At 40.7% G+C, this 14917-nt stretch overlaps 1 protein-coding gene across 1 annotated transcript in view; it reads right to left on the bottom strand.

Moving 5' to 3' along the window:
- Positions 1-14917, bottom strand: part of LOC146776065 (polycystin-1-like protein 2) — an 865077-nt gene that overhangs the window by 243490 nt on the left and 606670 nt on the right. The window contains exon 28 of the mRNA XM_085637447.1: positions 6608-6807. Coding sequence (XP_085493573.1) covers positions 6608-6807 — 200 coding nt within the window. The remainder of the gene's footprint in view (positions 1-6607; positions 6808-14917) is intronic.

Here is a 14917-nt window from a genome sequence, read left to right as displayed (position 1 = left end):
CGACTGTCGGTCAGACGCCTTCAGACCGACATCGTAATGAGGATAGTGTGTGATTATAGGAATGTTTAAGATCTCAAAGAGATTGTGTGTGAAGGTAATCATGTTCAAGTCACCTCAACTATTGTGTGTGAAGATTATGATGTTTAAGTGCCCACACAAATAGTGTGTGATTATAGGACGGTTCAAGAGCTCACACAGATTGTGTCTTATTCAAGTCCCCACAAAGAAAGTGTGTGAATATAATGTTCAAATCTCCCCATAAATAATGTGTAGTTAATAACATGTTCAAGTCCCCACAGAGATAAGGTGTAGTTATTGGGCAGTTCAGCCACTCTTGAGAAGTCTTCCCTGACTGGCTGCAAATCCACAAACACACCTGTTGTGAATGATCACAGTTCAGTGGACAGTCTAAGACTCTTCTTACTCAAGTTACATGCTTATAGAGTCCAGAAAGCATATCATGCTGAAGGGAGCAGTGTGCCTGTTTTGAATTAACCCAGAATGTCTATGTGGGCATGCAATAACTTGATAAGTACAAGTTAGTGAATAAGCAGGAGCTAGCACAGCTCAGAAACAGGGGTGTTGTGTTGCTTCAGCAGCTACAGCGGGAGCTGTAGTTATTTTGCTCCTATTCTGTCCTGAGCAGACTAAATGTCGTAATTAATGCAATAAAGGAATTCTGCCTCAACAGAAAAGCAAACAGGAGAAAGTAAGAACAAAGGATGAGTAAAAAGGAAAAGGAAAGAAAGAAGGAATATTTAAAGGAAGGATGGGTGAAAGGAAGGAAGATGGGTGTATGAGTAGGTGGATGAATGAGTGGGTTGATGGATGAGTGGGTGAAAGGATGCATGAAATGAATGGATAGTTGGATGGACAGGTGAAAGGATCGCAGAGTAAATGGCTGGATGGATGAGAGAGCACATTAATAGGTGGATGAACATGTGAAAGGATGGCAGAGGTAAGACATGGATGGATGGCAAAGTGATGGATGGATAGATAAATGGAAGGATAGGTGAAAGAACGGCAGAGTAAATAGCTGGATGGATGAGAGAGTGAATGGATAGGTGGATGAACATCTGAAAGGATGGCAGAGGTAAGACATGGATGGATGGCAGCGTAAAGCAATGGATAGGTGAATGGACAGGTGAAATGATGGCAAAGTAAAGGTATTGCTGGATGGATGAATGAATAGGTAGATGGGCAGGTGAAAGGATGACAGATTAAAGTGATGGATGGATAGATCGATCACTGAGTGGATGAATTTAGTTATGTAAGGCAGAGTGGATGAATGAGTGAATGGATGACAGAGTAGATGGGTGGCTGAATGGATGACAGAGTGGATGGATGACAGAGTGGATAGATAGATGGATGGATGGATGATGAATGGTTGAGTGGGTAGATGAATGGCACAGTGGATGGATGGATGATGATGAATGGCTAGATGGATGGCTGAGTGAGTATATAGATGGTAGAGTGGATGGGTGGATGGCAGAGAGGATACATGGAAGAGTGAATGGATGGACGTTAGAGTGGATAATGGATGGATGGCAGAGTGGATGAAGGAATGGATGGCAGAATGGAGAGAGGGATGACAGAGTGGGTGGATGGATGGATGCATGGCAGAGTGGATGAATAGCAAAGTGGATAGATGGATGGCAGACTGGATAGATGTATGGCTTGATGGATGTAATGGGAAAGAATGAATGATGGATGAAAGAATGAATGACTGACACATTGTAAAGGTGAAATAGTGGATATCAAAAGGTGGTAGGGTGAAAGGATGCTTGGATGGAGGTAACAAGGGAGCTCAGCTAGGGCGGGTTGGGCTCACTTACTTGATGCCATCAAAGCTTTAGTTCAAAATCGGGAAGTATATTCATTTTCTGGCTACTCTCTAGTTCAGAAACATGGAGCTGTGGTGCCACCCAGTGATCTAGATAAACTAAACATGGGACAGTGCTATATAATAATTTGTAATCTTCCATTGCACTCCCTTGGACAAACAGTAAAAATAGTACAGCACCATATTTTCAAAGAGTCGCATGCCAATGATGTCTGTTTTGTGTGATTCTAAGCATTGCATGACAGTGATAAGGAAAGCTAGTAGTGCCTTTTGTGAAATTTATATATAATGAAGCTCTCCAGTACAAATTTTAACACAATGTCAAGTAAGCTGTGTCAAGTGGATATTTTTGCAGAAATTACATGTGTGTCAGGAAATATCCTAGGCTTTTCCGTATACCCATTGTTTGCTCCTGGTTTCATTTGGTGGTATAACTTCATGCAAAGGCAGGACACATTAGTTGAGTAGATCTGGCTTTGTGCGTATTCCAGTTGTCTTTGAACTGTTCCCACCCTGATAGTGGGTTTGTGCACCACAGAGCAGAGAATTTGGTGCTGCACTCACGTCAACGTTTGACACAAAAATCATTTTATGTGGCAAAGTTGATTGAATCCCTCTCAATGCCACATGAGTACATGATCAAAATGTGAATAAATCATGGTTGTATTTATATAATATACTATCTACAGCTTAGCCACTAACTTAGACTCAATCCATGCTAGGATATGAGCTGTAGGTAATGTAGTGCAATTACATTCCAAAACAGACACACATCTACTGTTTTCTGCCCGCACCCATATCCATGCTATGGCTCTTTCTTCTTAGATGTATACCATTAATTTTCTAGGCGTACCCAAAATATTAAAACGTGCTGCCCTCCTTAAATGACAGTATATTTACAGCAACATTCATGCTTCAATTCCAATATAAGTATGGTAGATTCCTTGCTAAAGGTAGGCCTCCAAATGTTATAAACACTCTTTATAGTCTGCAGTTAAGCGAATCCCACAATCTCTGCTCCCAACTGCTGACCAATATGATCATAGACAACATATTATGCCAAAAAAAATTCACTTCTAAACAAGAGACTTTTCACCCCCTTAATGTGATATACTTGTCCATTCTTTATGCACCCTATGTCTGCGGTGAAAGCCTTTCTTCTCTTGGGTGGAGTATGAGGCTCTCCAGGATTGAGTAATTTTTTTTTATACAGTATAAGTGTATAGTCATAGTAAGGGCTCTGAGTAGCTAATATGATTCATCTGTGTACAGCATTATGTGCTCTGAACATTTTGATATTGATGTAGGTAATGCCGTGAGCAAATGTCTTTGATCAGTGAAGCCCTCTGTTTTGGATCCTTCATTTCCTGTCTAGTTGCCTTCAAGGTCTTAGGTCAGGCACAACACATACTGCTTCTCTTCCCGAAGGTGTGCTCTTACTAGCAGGGCCCATCTCCCACTATGGGAGTAGAATCAACTTAAGAAGGTTCAGGTGCACCGGCCTATTCACTTGTTAATGGGAAATTTGTTATGTGTGAGGGTCATTGCCCTGAAGCTCTGCCTGAGTTTCTTCTCAAGGCAGATGATAGTAACATTGCCAATTGAAGGAAAGAGGAAGGAATATCAACACACAGGCAGTTCATCTTCTCAGTATGTCTAGTAGTGATGTGTCACAGGCTGCAGCTACCTCATGACAGATCTCGAGACCTGAGCAGTAGTCTATATCACCCTCACCCATAGCTGTGAATGCATTAGTAGGCTTGACCCACACAAAAGTTCTTATGGTGAAGCAATAAAAGCCACTTCTCACATACTTCTGTAATCCCTCATTCCCACCAGTGCTGTGCTTGTGTCACTCCTCTTTGAAGCACTTTACATGAGCACCAGTTAAGTCATGTACAATTTCTTTAGGCACAGGGAGATAAAGTGATTTGACCAGAATCACAGGATGTCAAGCCAATGTCAAGAATCGAGTTCCAAGTTTGCAGCTCTAGCATAACGCCACATCCTCTCCACACTTTCGGCTTGAAGACCTTCTCAGTCATAAGGCAGGTGGTTGAGCACAGCCTATGCTACTGCAGTATGCTGTAGTTAAACTAGTATGATCTTGGAAGGCAAACTATATTTAAATACACAGGAAGGGCAAATTGAAGTGGACACCAACATGAGATGGCCCATTTTACAGCAGAACTTTGCACCTTAGCTGAAGCACTAAGTCCAAACTGTAATAAGTGTAGGTGCCAACGCAGTAGTAAGGGCACTGTGAGCCCTAATGCAAGATAGGGATTTGGTGTCCTATCCACCTCCCCTGTTTTGGCTTTTAAAACATAGCCACTAATTAGGGTGAACCAGGACCCTGTGTCTCTGCACCTACTTTGTTAAGGTTCATATATATCAGAGCCTGCATTTTATAATTGAATAAGGCCAAGGAGGCTCTGACAACTTCTTTATATACTGTGATCAGTAGTGGCAGCATCAGTGATTTTTCTTTTACCCACCTCCTCTGTTGATAGTGTTGACCCCTCACACAACCCACCCTCCTGCCAGCAATAAAAATAAGTGTCATGATGTGGTCTGTTTTGGCTGCATTATAGTGCTTTTAATTTGTTTTAATTTCAATTGCATCCATGCGGCAGAGCAGGGACGCTGCTGTACAGCAGGTCAAAAAAACTCTGTCAAAGCCAGTAGCTGTCTCGTAGGTGACACCTGTTGGCTTTGCCAATGCTCGTTATATGACTGTTCTTCACCCATCTTTGGGAATGAAGCTGCTTTAATTTGTAAAGCATTGGGAATAGTTTGGAAATTAAGCAATTCAAAGGATTTAAATGTTATTTCATCTTATGGCAACATTTGAATATATTTTCGAAGAATGTAGCTAATGTTCTAAGAACATGCTTTTTCTATTAAAATTAAACTTCCCCATGCTGTGGGCATGACATTACTGCAGTTTGGCGTCTGAGAGAGCGTAGCTGTTAGCACAATGCAACTCTAGGAACTCACTCATCTAGCCATCATCCGAAGAACATATTCCAAAGTGAATATTAATATGTAATCAAATTTGTCAGTTTATATTGTATCATGTTTTAATGCAACATCATTCTTTAATTGCAAATAAGGATCAAACTGCAATAGTGACGTAATCTGGGATTTAAAACGTGCCCAAATTGCTTTTAGCAATGTTTATACAACCACTAACAATTTCTAAACTCAAATAGTTTAAATTCAAAATTTTCATGTAAATAAAGTTTTACTTTATTAAATGGGGAAAATGTTACTTTGCATGAAAAATATTTTTTAGCACAGGGTTTTGCAGCTTTTCCTTTGAAATATCTGTGCTTTCTGCTGCTAACTTGTGTTCCTGGTGAACAAAGTGTGTTTAAATGCAAAGTGTGTTTAAGACTGCAGTACCGCCTCCTGTCTACAGGGGCAGAGCTGAGCAGAAATATAAACACACTTTATGAAACACAGGTCCCCACAAGACAATTTTTTAAAAAGTTGTAAAAATTGACACAGATGTTCCTGAAGCCATTTTCTATCATTTAAAGGACATTGCCTTGTGGGGACCTGGGTTCAGGTCCCCACAGTGCAATCAAGTCCCCACAGCGTGAGTGTGTTATCACACCCAAGTCCCCACAAGGATAGTAACACAAACCCACACACACACACACACACACACACACACACACACACACACACACACACACACACGCACACGCACACACACACACACACACACACACACACACACACACACACACACACACACACACACACACATATATAGTTACATATATAGTTACATATATATACACAGTACATGCGTATTTCGGTCCAAAGGCTTGATCAGGCAGCAGCCCGTGTGTCGTTGAGTGGCATTCACCCTGAAGCTTCCATTGATCGAAGTAAGACCTTGCTGCTGGACATGTATAATTGATACATAGGCGCCAATTTCGATTTCGGTCGAAAGGGCTCCGACCGATGGTCGGAGCCCTTCCGACCAAATCGGAAGGTGTCGGCCAGATTCCTTTCCGACCGAGCCATTATGATGGGCACGGTCGGAAAGGAATCCGACTCGGATTTCCGGATTGCGGACAACAGGCTCAGAGAGCCCGTCCGCCGTCTGGAAATCCCTCAGTACTCCCTCGGCCGCCTCTTTGCATCCGAGGGAGTACGATGGCAGTTTTTCACTGCCTTTTCGTGACGGTCTTCCCAGCACGAAAAGGCAGTCGGAAACTGTCTTTGTGGCCCCCAGTGGGGCCCCCATGGGTGTGAGGCTGCCGAATGGCAGCCTGGGGGCACCGACGGTGCCCCTCTGTGGATCCCTGCACCCAGTGGCAGGCACCTTGGGGTGCCGGTCACAGGGTGCAGGGATGAACTGCACCCCTGCTTTTCGCACTGCAAGCATGCATTCCGCTTGGAATGCATGCTTGCATCGTGAAGTATACGAATGTGATGAACCCTGTTCGGTCGCATCGTACTTGCAGGGCCTTAACCGACGACAGCAGGTCGGTCGGTTATGGCTCCTGACCGATGTCGGACGGACGTGAGTCCATCCGACATCGGAATCAGCCCCATAGTGTATCCTCATTGATATAAGACTTCAGGAGCAAGCGATTTACCAACATCAAGAATGTGCAATACTGTGCAATCAACAACATTCTGAATTATTTGTGTACTAGTCTGAAAATACTTAATCGTGAATTTATTTCTACACACATGATCAAAGTTTTGTGTTAACAACAGGCAGAAGATCAGTAAGATTACCTAAATCCATTTTTTGTTCAGCTGGGTCTGTTGGTACTCCCCAAAACATTATGCTGGTGAGCATTGTACACAGCAACAGAGAGAAGCAGCAGGACACCCTCTGTGCTCGTGTGAAAGGGCTTCTAGGAGAGCGGCTGAAAACAGAATACCAGATATGTCCATCTCTGAAACCTTTTGACGTCTTCATGAAGAAGATATTGCTGGAAAAAGAAAACACATATCATTGGTATGTACGTTTATCATAATCTACCTGAGTACAACCCTTACTCTGCATACCCAAGAACAATACTTTGCCTCAAATGTCTCTGTAATTATACCAATTGTAGGCCTTGGAGTTTCATCCCTGCAAGTCTACTACTTCTATAATGTGCAGTAAGGAGCCAGTCGGTGCCTTTCAGTTACAAAAAAGGCCCAAAAATGGCCTTTATTAAATCATGGGGCAAGAAGCAATAAATGACAAATCTCTATTTTGTCTGCAGTGCTGACCTTGGTCCTGATTCCATGCCAGATTGGTCAGAACATTCACATGATATACATAAAATTAATTTTAAAGGGAGCAGTTTTCTCATCAAGTAGCCTGACATGTTGCCCCTTGTAGACCAAAGTTGAACACTACTTGCTTATGATATATATTTTGTGGTATAACCATAATAAGTTTGTATTGGGCGGAATGTTCCATTCCACCTGTGGAATTGGAGGAATTTTGGCCACTCTGGGGCCGATTCCGATCCGGGTCGGAAGGGCACCGAATGCGATCCGACCGTAAAAAAAAGACGAGGCAAACGCGTGTTTTCCGCACGACTCGTACAGCAGTGCGAGCGAGCAAGTACGATGCGAGCTACGTGAAATTCACTGACCGAGTCATTTCTGGGTCCGAACCGCTCCGTATGTCTCGGTCGGAAGCTAACCGTGGCGTGCAATGGATGCGATTTGCGGACGAGCCAGTACGATGCATGCGTTGGACAGCCTGTGCAAGCCGGATTGTCCGGCTCGCAAAACTTCCGGGCCGTTGCCTTTGGGGGTCCGCATCGGACCCCCTGTCGCCTGCAGCCCTATGACTCGGACACAGGGGGAGACCCAAGGGTACTCCCAACACAGGCATGTACGGTGCGGATGGCACCGACGTGTACCCACTGTAGGGGGCGCCCCTGCGTGAGATGTACCCATTCAGTCAATGGAAGCCCATGTACGCGTCGTACGACCGGCTCCCATGGACCTCTATGAGAGTCCAACCAAACCAAGTCTGGCAGCATAAAGCTGCATCGTACTCGCTCGGTCGGACTGCAGGATTCCGGCTCAGTCGGAAAACACTCCAGATCTGGCTCGGTTGGAGTGCTTTCAGACCCAGATCGGAATCGGCATCTCTGTGTTGCTCTTTATTGTGCAGTTCTGGCCAAATTTTGCCAATCGCCGCATGGCACAATTTTTCTCGTCCGGGGCTCCAGAATATATGAGCTGGCGAGAGCGACTGAGATTTGGTATCCCCTAGCACGATTTTCTAAAGCTGACGGTCACCGGCCTTTGAGAGTGGTTAGAGGGCTGCCATTCAAGTATTTTCTTGCCACTCAATAATATTTTCTACTCAAGAGGCAGTAAAATCAACTTGAATGGACGTGCAATCTTGCACAACGCATGGGGCTGTTTGCACTGATTTTGAGCGCTGCTCATGTTACAAGCGACTAAATTGCAGCATGAGCTGCATATTTTCCGCTCATTGGTGGAATTTCGCAAAATGTCATTGAGTTTTTCTGTAATTCTGCAAAATTCCGTGGAGTGAAACTCCACAAGTTCCTACCCCCCAAATACATACATGCTGCCTAGAATCACAAAGGTATACTCCTCTGCCTAGGTGTAAATCTTCACTTTTTTGTTAGTCACCATTTACAAGTGGAGATTTGCACCAAGGTGTAGACTTAAGAGTCTCCACCCTCTCAAATGAGGGGGTGGGGACTCCTAAAACTGAATTTACACTTGAAGAGTTACTATTAGTAACCTTCCACCTGTTTGTGATCTCCTCTCTCCTTATAGAAAAATTTGGGGAAAGTTTATCATTTAAAAAAAAAAAATGAAATTAGTTTAATGGAAAATAAAAATGTAAAATGATAGTAACCTAAGACTACTTACAAAAATAAACAACATACTACCTTCTAAAACTAATTTTGCATTAAATATTCAAATAATTGAAATATATATTTTTCTTTTTTGAACATTCATTTACAATTATAAACATCCACCCTAAGTAATATTTATATATTTATGTAATTTGTAACACACTTGGTTATACGTTATATCTTTAATTCATTTCAATAATTTTAGGGCCTGATTACGAGTCTAGCGACCCGAGGTCTGCCAGACTTGTGGCGGCACGGAGGTAGCTGTCCAGCCACCACTGCTATGGCAGTCCGCCCACCCCATTAAAAGTTGGGCTGTCAGACTGCCATTGCACCACCGCAACCGCCAGGAATCAGAGATTCCTGGCAGTGGTGAGACGGTGTTGAGGCCACAAAATGCTTGGGGGAACTGCCGTGGTCCTGCCAAACATTTTATGAGTTTCCTTTCTGCCACGGTTTCCAAGGCGGTTCCTCCTCCATGAAAACCGTGGCAGTGAGGAAACAAAGAGGGCCCTACAGGGCCCCCTCTTGCATCTGGGCCATGAAGTGCATGCAGTGAGCATGTTGTGGCCCCCTGTGTGCATGAACCCCAGTACCTGCACAGCATGGACTTCACCAGTCCATGCCATGCAGGTATTGACGTTCCCATTGCGGTGCCTATTTTATGGATAACGCTGTGGGACAGCAAAAGAACCGCCAGCCAGTGTCTGTTAAAGTCGTAATCTGGCAGGCGGTGCACACAGGAGTTTGGCTGTGTGGGAGTGGGCAGTGGTGCGGCGATTCTGCTTCCACACCAGCAAACTTGTAATTGGGCCATTAGACTTTTTAAATTATGTTGAAAATGGAAACTGGGCACTCCTCCCTAAGTAATTTCTGTGATTTATACCTCCGAAAATACTCAAAAATACAGAAACAATTAAACATCAAACAAATCCATAAATTATGACATGTTTTCTTTAATTCACAAACAAAAAATATATAAAAGTTAAAATTATAATTTTAATGGGAAGGTTGTAGCTTTTCAAAATTTTGTTTTATTTAAAAGGACAAAGTGATATCAAAGATTCCAGCAAATGACTGTTGTGTCTTACTCTTAATGCATCTTCTCTTTCTGAGGACACAATTTAGTGCTTCTACTGAAGGCAACAACCAACTATACTATCATTTGCTGTTCTTGTAATGCTCCCACACATCAGCTAAGGATACCAACCTAAGGACCTGTTCACAAACTACATTTTGTAGTATGTTTGGTAGTACTACAATAGAACTACTAAAGTATTACAGAATGCTATTCACAAACCTACAGGTGTAAATCTCCACCATCTCCTCTCTTGCCTTTTCTATAAGGAAATGCTCACACATGTAAGTTTACTACCCAATAATAAGTAGGGGTGGGACCAAGGAGAGCGGCTGGAAAAAGGAGCATACCTACTACTAAATGGAAGGGCTTTAGTGATGAGTAAGGAAGGGTTTAGAAAGGTTAGGGAGGGATTTAAGGAGGGACCCACAAATGAGTAAGCTCATTACTATTCACAAACTGCACTTCTAAAGTTACTAAGGTCAAAAGGGACCCAAAACAAAAGTAAATTACTCCAGCTCAGAGCTGGAGTAAGTCCAGCACCACACTTGGCCAACTACACTGCAACACCCTCCCATAGAAAGAATGAGAGTAGGGACTTAAAATAAAACTCAATAGGAAATATTGTTAAATTAACTTAAATGATTTAAAATAGTCAAAATATAAATAAATATAATTAAATGTTTAAAATAATCTAGAAATAAAACATTTTTTATAAAATATTTTAACATTCTTTTTGCAATTTATCAGTTACTGTAACAATAGAATTTATCACAATATATTTACTTTACATTTAATGAATCATATACATCACTTTCAATGAGTATTAATGCATAATAAGAAAGTAATTTTGTACTGTAGGTGGTAATTAAGTTTTTAATTTAAACTTCAGAAACTATTTGTATTCGAGTTACTATCTTTAATTTAATGAATGATTTAATTTAAAATTCAGTTAATAGTGCTATTGCTTTTTTTATTTTGCTCTACATTTGAAATTAATATAAACAAATGATTTACATCAATATATAACATAAAATTATTTGTAATATTTTTTGTGTGTTAACTTAACCCTATACTTTGTCAGAGAGAGGCTCCGCAGTCATGGTGGAGACTTCCCTATGGTAAAGCATAGGGAAAATTATAAAACAGTATTAAAATTTATAATACATTTGTAAAAATATTTTTATGTTAAATTCATTTTATATATTTATTTTAAATAAAGAACAAAATAAAAAAAATGCTGCAGCACATTAATTTAATTTCGAATTAAATCATTCATTTAAATTCATCAAATTAAATTAAAATGATTTTTTAAAGTTTACATTAAAAAATAAATTCTCACTTAAAGTAGAAAAAGTATGCATTACCAATTATTAAAACTGATGTATGGAATTAATGAAGAATAACTTAACTATATTTTATTAAAAATTATTGTTCCATTCATCTATAAATTCAAATAAGTTTAATAAAATATTATAGAATTTATAAAAAAATTTAAACTATTTTTAGATGTTTTTTAATATTACAGTGTATTTATTTAGATTTTTAACTATTGTAAATAATTTAATTTATTTTAACATTATTTTCTATGGGATTTTAATTTAAGTCACAGTCTCCATTATGGGATGGTGTTGCAATATCAATGGTTGGCAGTGAATGGTGTGGGACTTACTACAGTTTCTTTTTTAGCAGTACTAACTCACACTTGTAACTTTGGCTCCAAGACCTTTTTCAGGAGGTAGGAATGTGTATAAGTCTACACTTTTGAGTAACTTTACACTCAGAGTTTGTGAATAGCCAAAGGTAGTAAAGTTGCACAAATGTATCAGAGTAAATTAAACGTGTAAATTACTCACAAGTGTAAGTTACCTTTGTGAATTACACAATTTTAGCTTTCAGTTTCAAATTCCTTCACCTTTACAGAGTGTTTTAAAATGAACACGTTTACAGTTTGCTTTTAATGTGTGTGTACTTCATAAAAATGCTAATATTATTTATTTTCTAAACTGTTGTGGACCCCTCCCGTTTAGGTGTTGCAGACCCCCCATGGGTCCATGGACCATAGGCTAATAACCGCTGTCCTTAGGGGTGTTACTGTTATAGCATGCTTCTAGTTATTTCTTTGAGAGTTTGCTGTACTACCAGTGGTTGGACATGTGTGTTACTTCATTTACTCCAAGGTATAGCTGAAATATATTTAAACCTGTTTTGTTGCTTGTCACTATTGATGCTCTAGTAGAATTAATGATTGTTATACCCCAGCACACGTAAATTCAAATGATAGTTTTAGATGTTATTCACACATAAAACAGTAGATCAATCAGTCGATTTTCTCTTCCTTTAATCAATCTTCAAGCTTTCAGTAAGTAAAACGTTCTCAAGCCAACACGTGTTTCGTTGCCTCAGTAATTTTGTACATGCCACTTGTTCACGGCTAGGTAAAAAACAATATGAGAACTCACATTACTTGTTATTAGCATCCATTTGTTTCACCAAAACAAATGTGCTCCCAGGGGAAATATCCAAAATAAGTGCCTGTGCGTGCATATAGTTAATGGAGTGACATTTCAATTTAGGTGTAAACAAAAAATCGAAAAAGGATTTACACAATTACGTCCATTTTTGTCTGGAATCCAAAGTGCACGTGGCCTTGATAGTTTATGTGATGAGATGTAGTTCTATATGTATCTTTTTTGCACCAAGCTCTTCATGGGCTGGCTCGAGGAGAGGTGGATCTGGGGCTCTGATGGCACAAAATGGACAGACTCCATTCTATTTTGGGGCAGATACATCGACGACTGTTTGATGATCTGGACGGGAGACACTGGCAAACTGGTTGAATTTGTAGAACACCTCAACAGTAACACCCTGAACATCAGATTCACATATAAATATAGTAAAGAGAGAATAGCATTTCTTGACATAGAACTATATGTCAGGGATGATCAAATCCACAGTAGACTTTACCGCAAGAGCACAGCAAGCAACACAATCCTACATGCATCAAGCGCGCACCCCTCCCACCAGATTAATGCTATCCCCTATGGGGAATTAGTGCGAGCAAGACGCAACTGCAGTTCAGAGCCTGAGTTCAAAGCATGTACAGAAGCAATGACACAACGCTTCAAACAACGGGGATATGACAGACGTATCCTAGAAAAGGCAAAAGAAAGGATTGAAAAGACAGGGAGAGAGAAAACTCTGAGAGAAAATACTTAGAAGAAGAGAAAAGACACTAAAATCAGATTCATTACTAATTACAACAACCTTTCAAGTGTCCTGAGTAAGAGTCTTAATAGACATTGGCACATTTTGAATGAGGATGCAACACTGACCGGTTCTATTAATTACAGACCAGAAATAACAGAGGAGACGAATGTGTCTCAGGAACCTGTTGAGCCCTAGTTACCCCACACCAAGAACAGACACTAACTGGCTGACAGCACGTTCAGTGGTGTTTTACGGGTGTGGACACTGCACAGCATGCAAATGGGCTAACAATAGGAAACTAGGCTTCATGGGCCCTGACGGCAAGCGCTACAAGATTACCAATAACATAAACTGCAGCTCAAATTTTGTTGTATACATAATTGAATGCAGATGCCACAAAAAATATGTGGGGAGTACTATAAGACCATTGCGTGAGAGGATTCGGGAACACATGAGGGTGGTCAAACAGGGCGACCTCAGATACCCTCTCGCGACACATATCACAGACTGCCATGCACAAGGACAGCACAAAGACTTCTCTTTTTACAGGATAGAACAGACCTTGAGATGCCCGAGGGGAGGTAACAAAGAACTGCGATTGCGCAGAAATTAGACATCCTGGATTCTCAAGTTACGGACAACAGACACTGGGATGAATGTTGACCAGGAGATGCACTATTTCTTAGGAAAATGAGAACCACAGATAGAGCGAAGTTTACATAGTTGAGCCTAACAATCTATGTAAGTCTGATGTGATCTGATGTGAGACTACTATGCAATGTACAGTAAATACATGAAAGCGAAGTTTACATAGTTGAGCCTAGCAATCTATGTAATTCTGATGTGATCTGATGTGAGACTACTATGCAATATACAGTAAATACATGAAAAAAATAGATATAACGATGTACAATGCCTTGGTTGATGTGCAGTAATGTCACTTACATACAATAGTCACTGACAGCAACATTTGAGCTATGGAGTAAGGACATACACATAATGGAGACAATAACAAGGGCTGGATATATATCAATGGTGACTAGAGCCACTATGCTTCAATTAATGAAATTGGGTGCCTGACCATTGGCTATTGGAGTTGAGACGTTGTGGGTCTACTTATGAGATAGAGACAGGTAGTGACCCACGGGTCTACGTGATAAACTCAGAATAAACACGTAAATCGTACTCTATAACCGCCTCCGAAACCAGTATTCGAAACCACTGTAAAAGACATGATGTACACCTTGACTAATACGATCGTTTGAACAACGAGATAAATAGAATAAGAATTCTTTCCCAGATTCAATTAATGCCTGAAGTTTACACACTTGGCATTTATAGATATTTTGTAGTGTTATGGGCATCGCCAATGGAAGGGGTCAAACAAATATGTGGACGTTATCATAATCCCATACATTTACTTGAGAAATGTCAAACACTCATGTCACGTGGATCTTTAAAGATACCTTTGAGTCGCTTCGGAAATATTACTTAACCTCACACATATGAACACGAATACAGGGGCAGATATAAGAGAGGACCACGTCACACGCAGGATTTTGCCCGTTTAAAGATGGAGTTTTCGTTAATCGTCCACTTTCCCTTTTCTTAACATTATAATTATATAAAAAACACTTTGCATTAAATTAAATTTTGTTAGATATTCTGGGGGGTATTACCAATGAAAAGTACGTTATGCATGGATAAATACAGGGGCAGGCACATGAGGATTATTTTGCAATCTTGAGAATTTTGCCCATTCAAATATGGAGTTTGTTTACAACTGCCCACGTGATCACGCGCTTGGGACGTGATCATGTGATCCAGCAGACCAACTTATCAGGACGTTCTTTGAACAATGCCGGCACTCGCACTCGAGGAGACCAGCGTGGGGACTAGTACGCGGAACGG

Source organism: Triturus cristatus, chromosome 12 (assembly GCF_964204655.1).
Source record: "Triturus cristatus chromosome 12, aTriCri1.1, whole genome shotgun sequence".
NCBI classification, from domain to species: Eukaryota; Metazoa; Chordata; class Amphibia; order Caudata; family Salamandridae; genus Triturus; species Triturus cristatus.
Note: the sequence above shows the minus strand (reverse complement) of the source record. Positions and strands in the feature narration are given on the sequence as shown.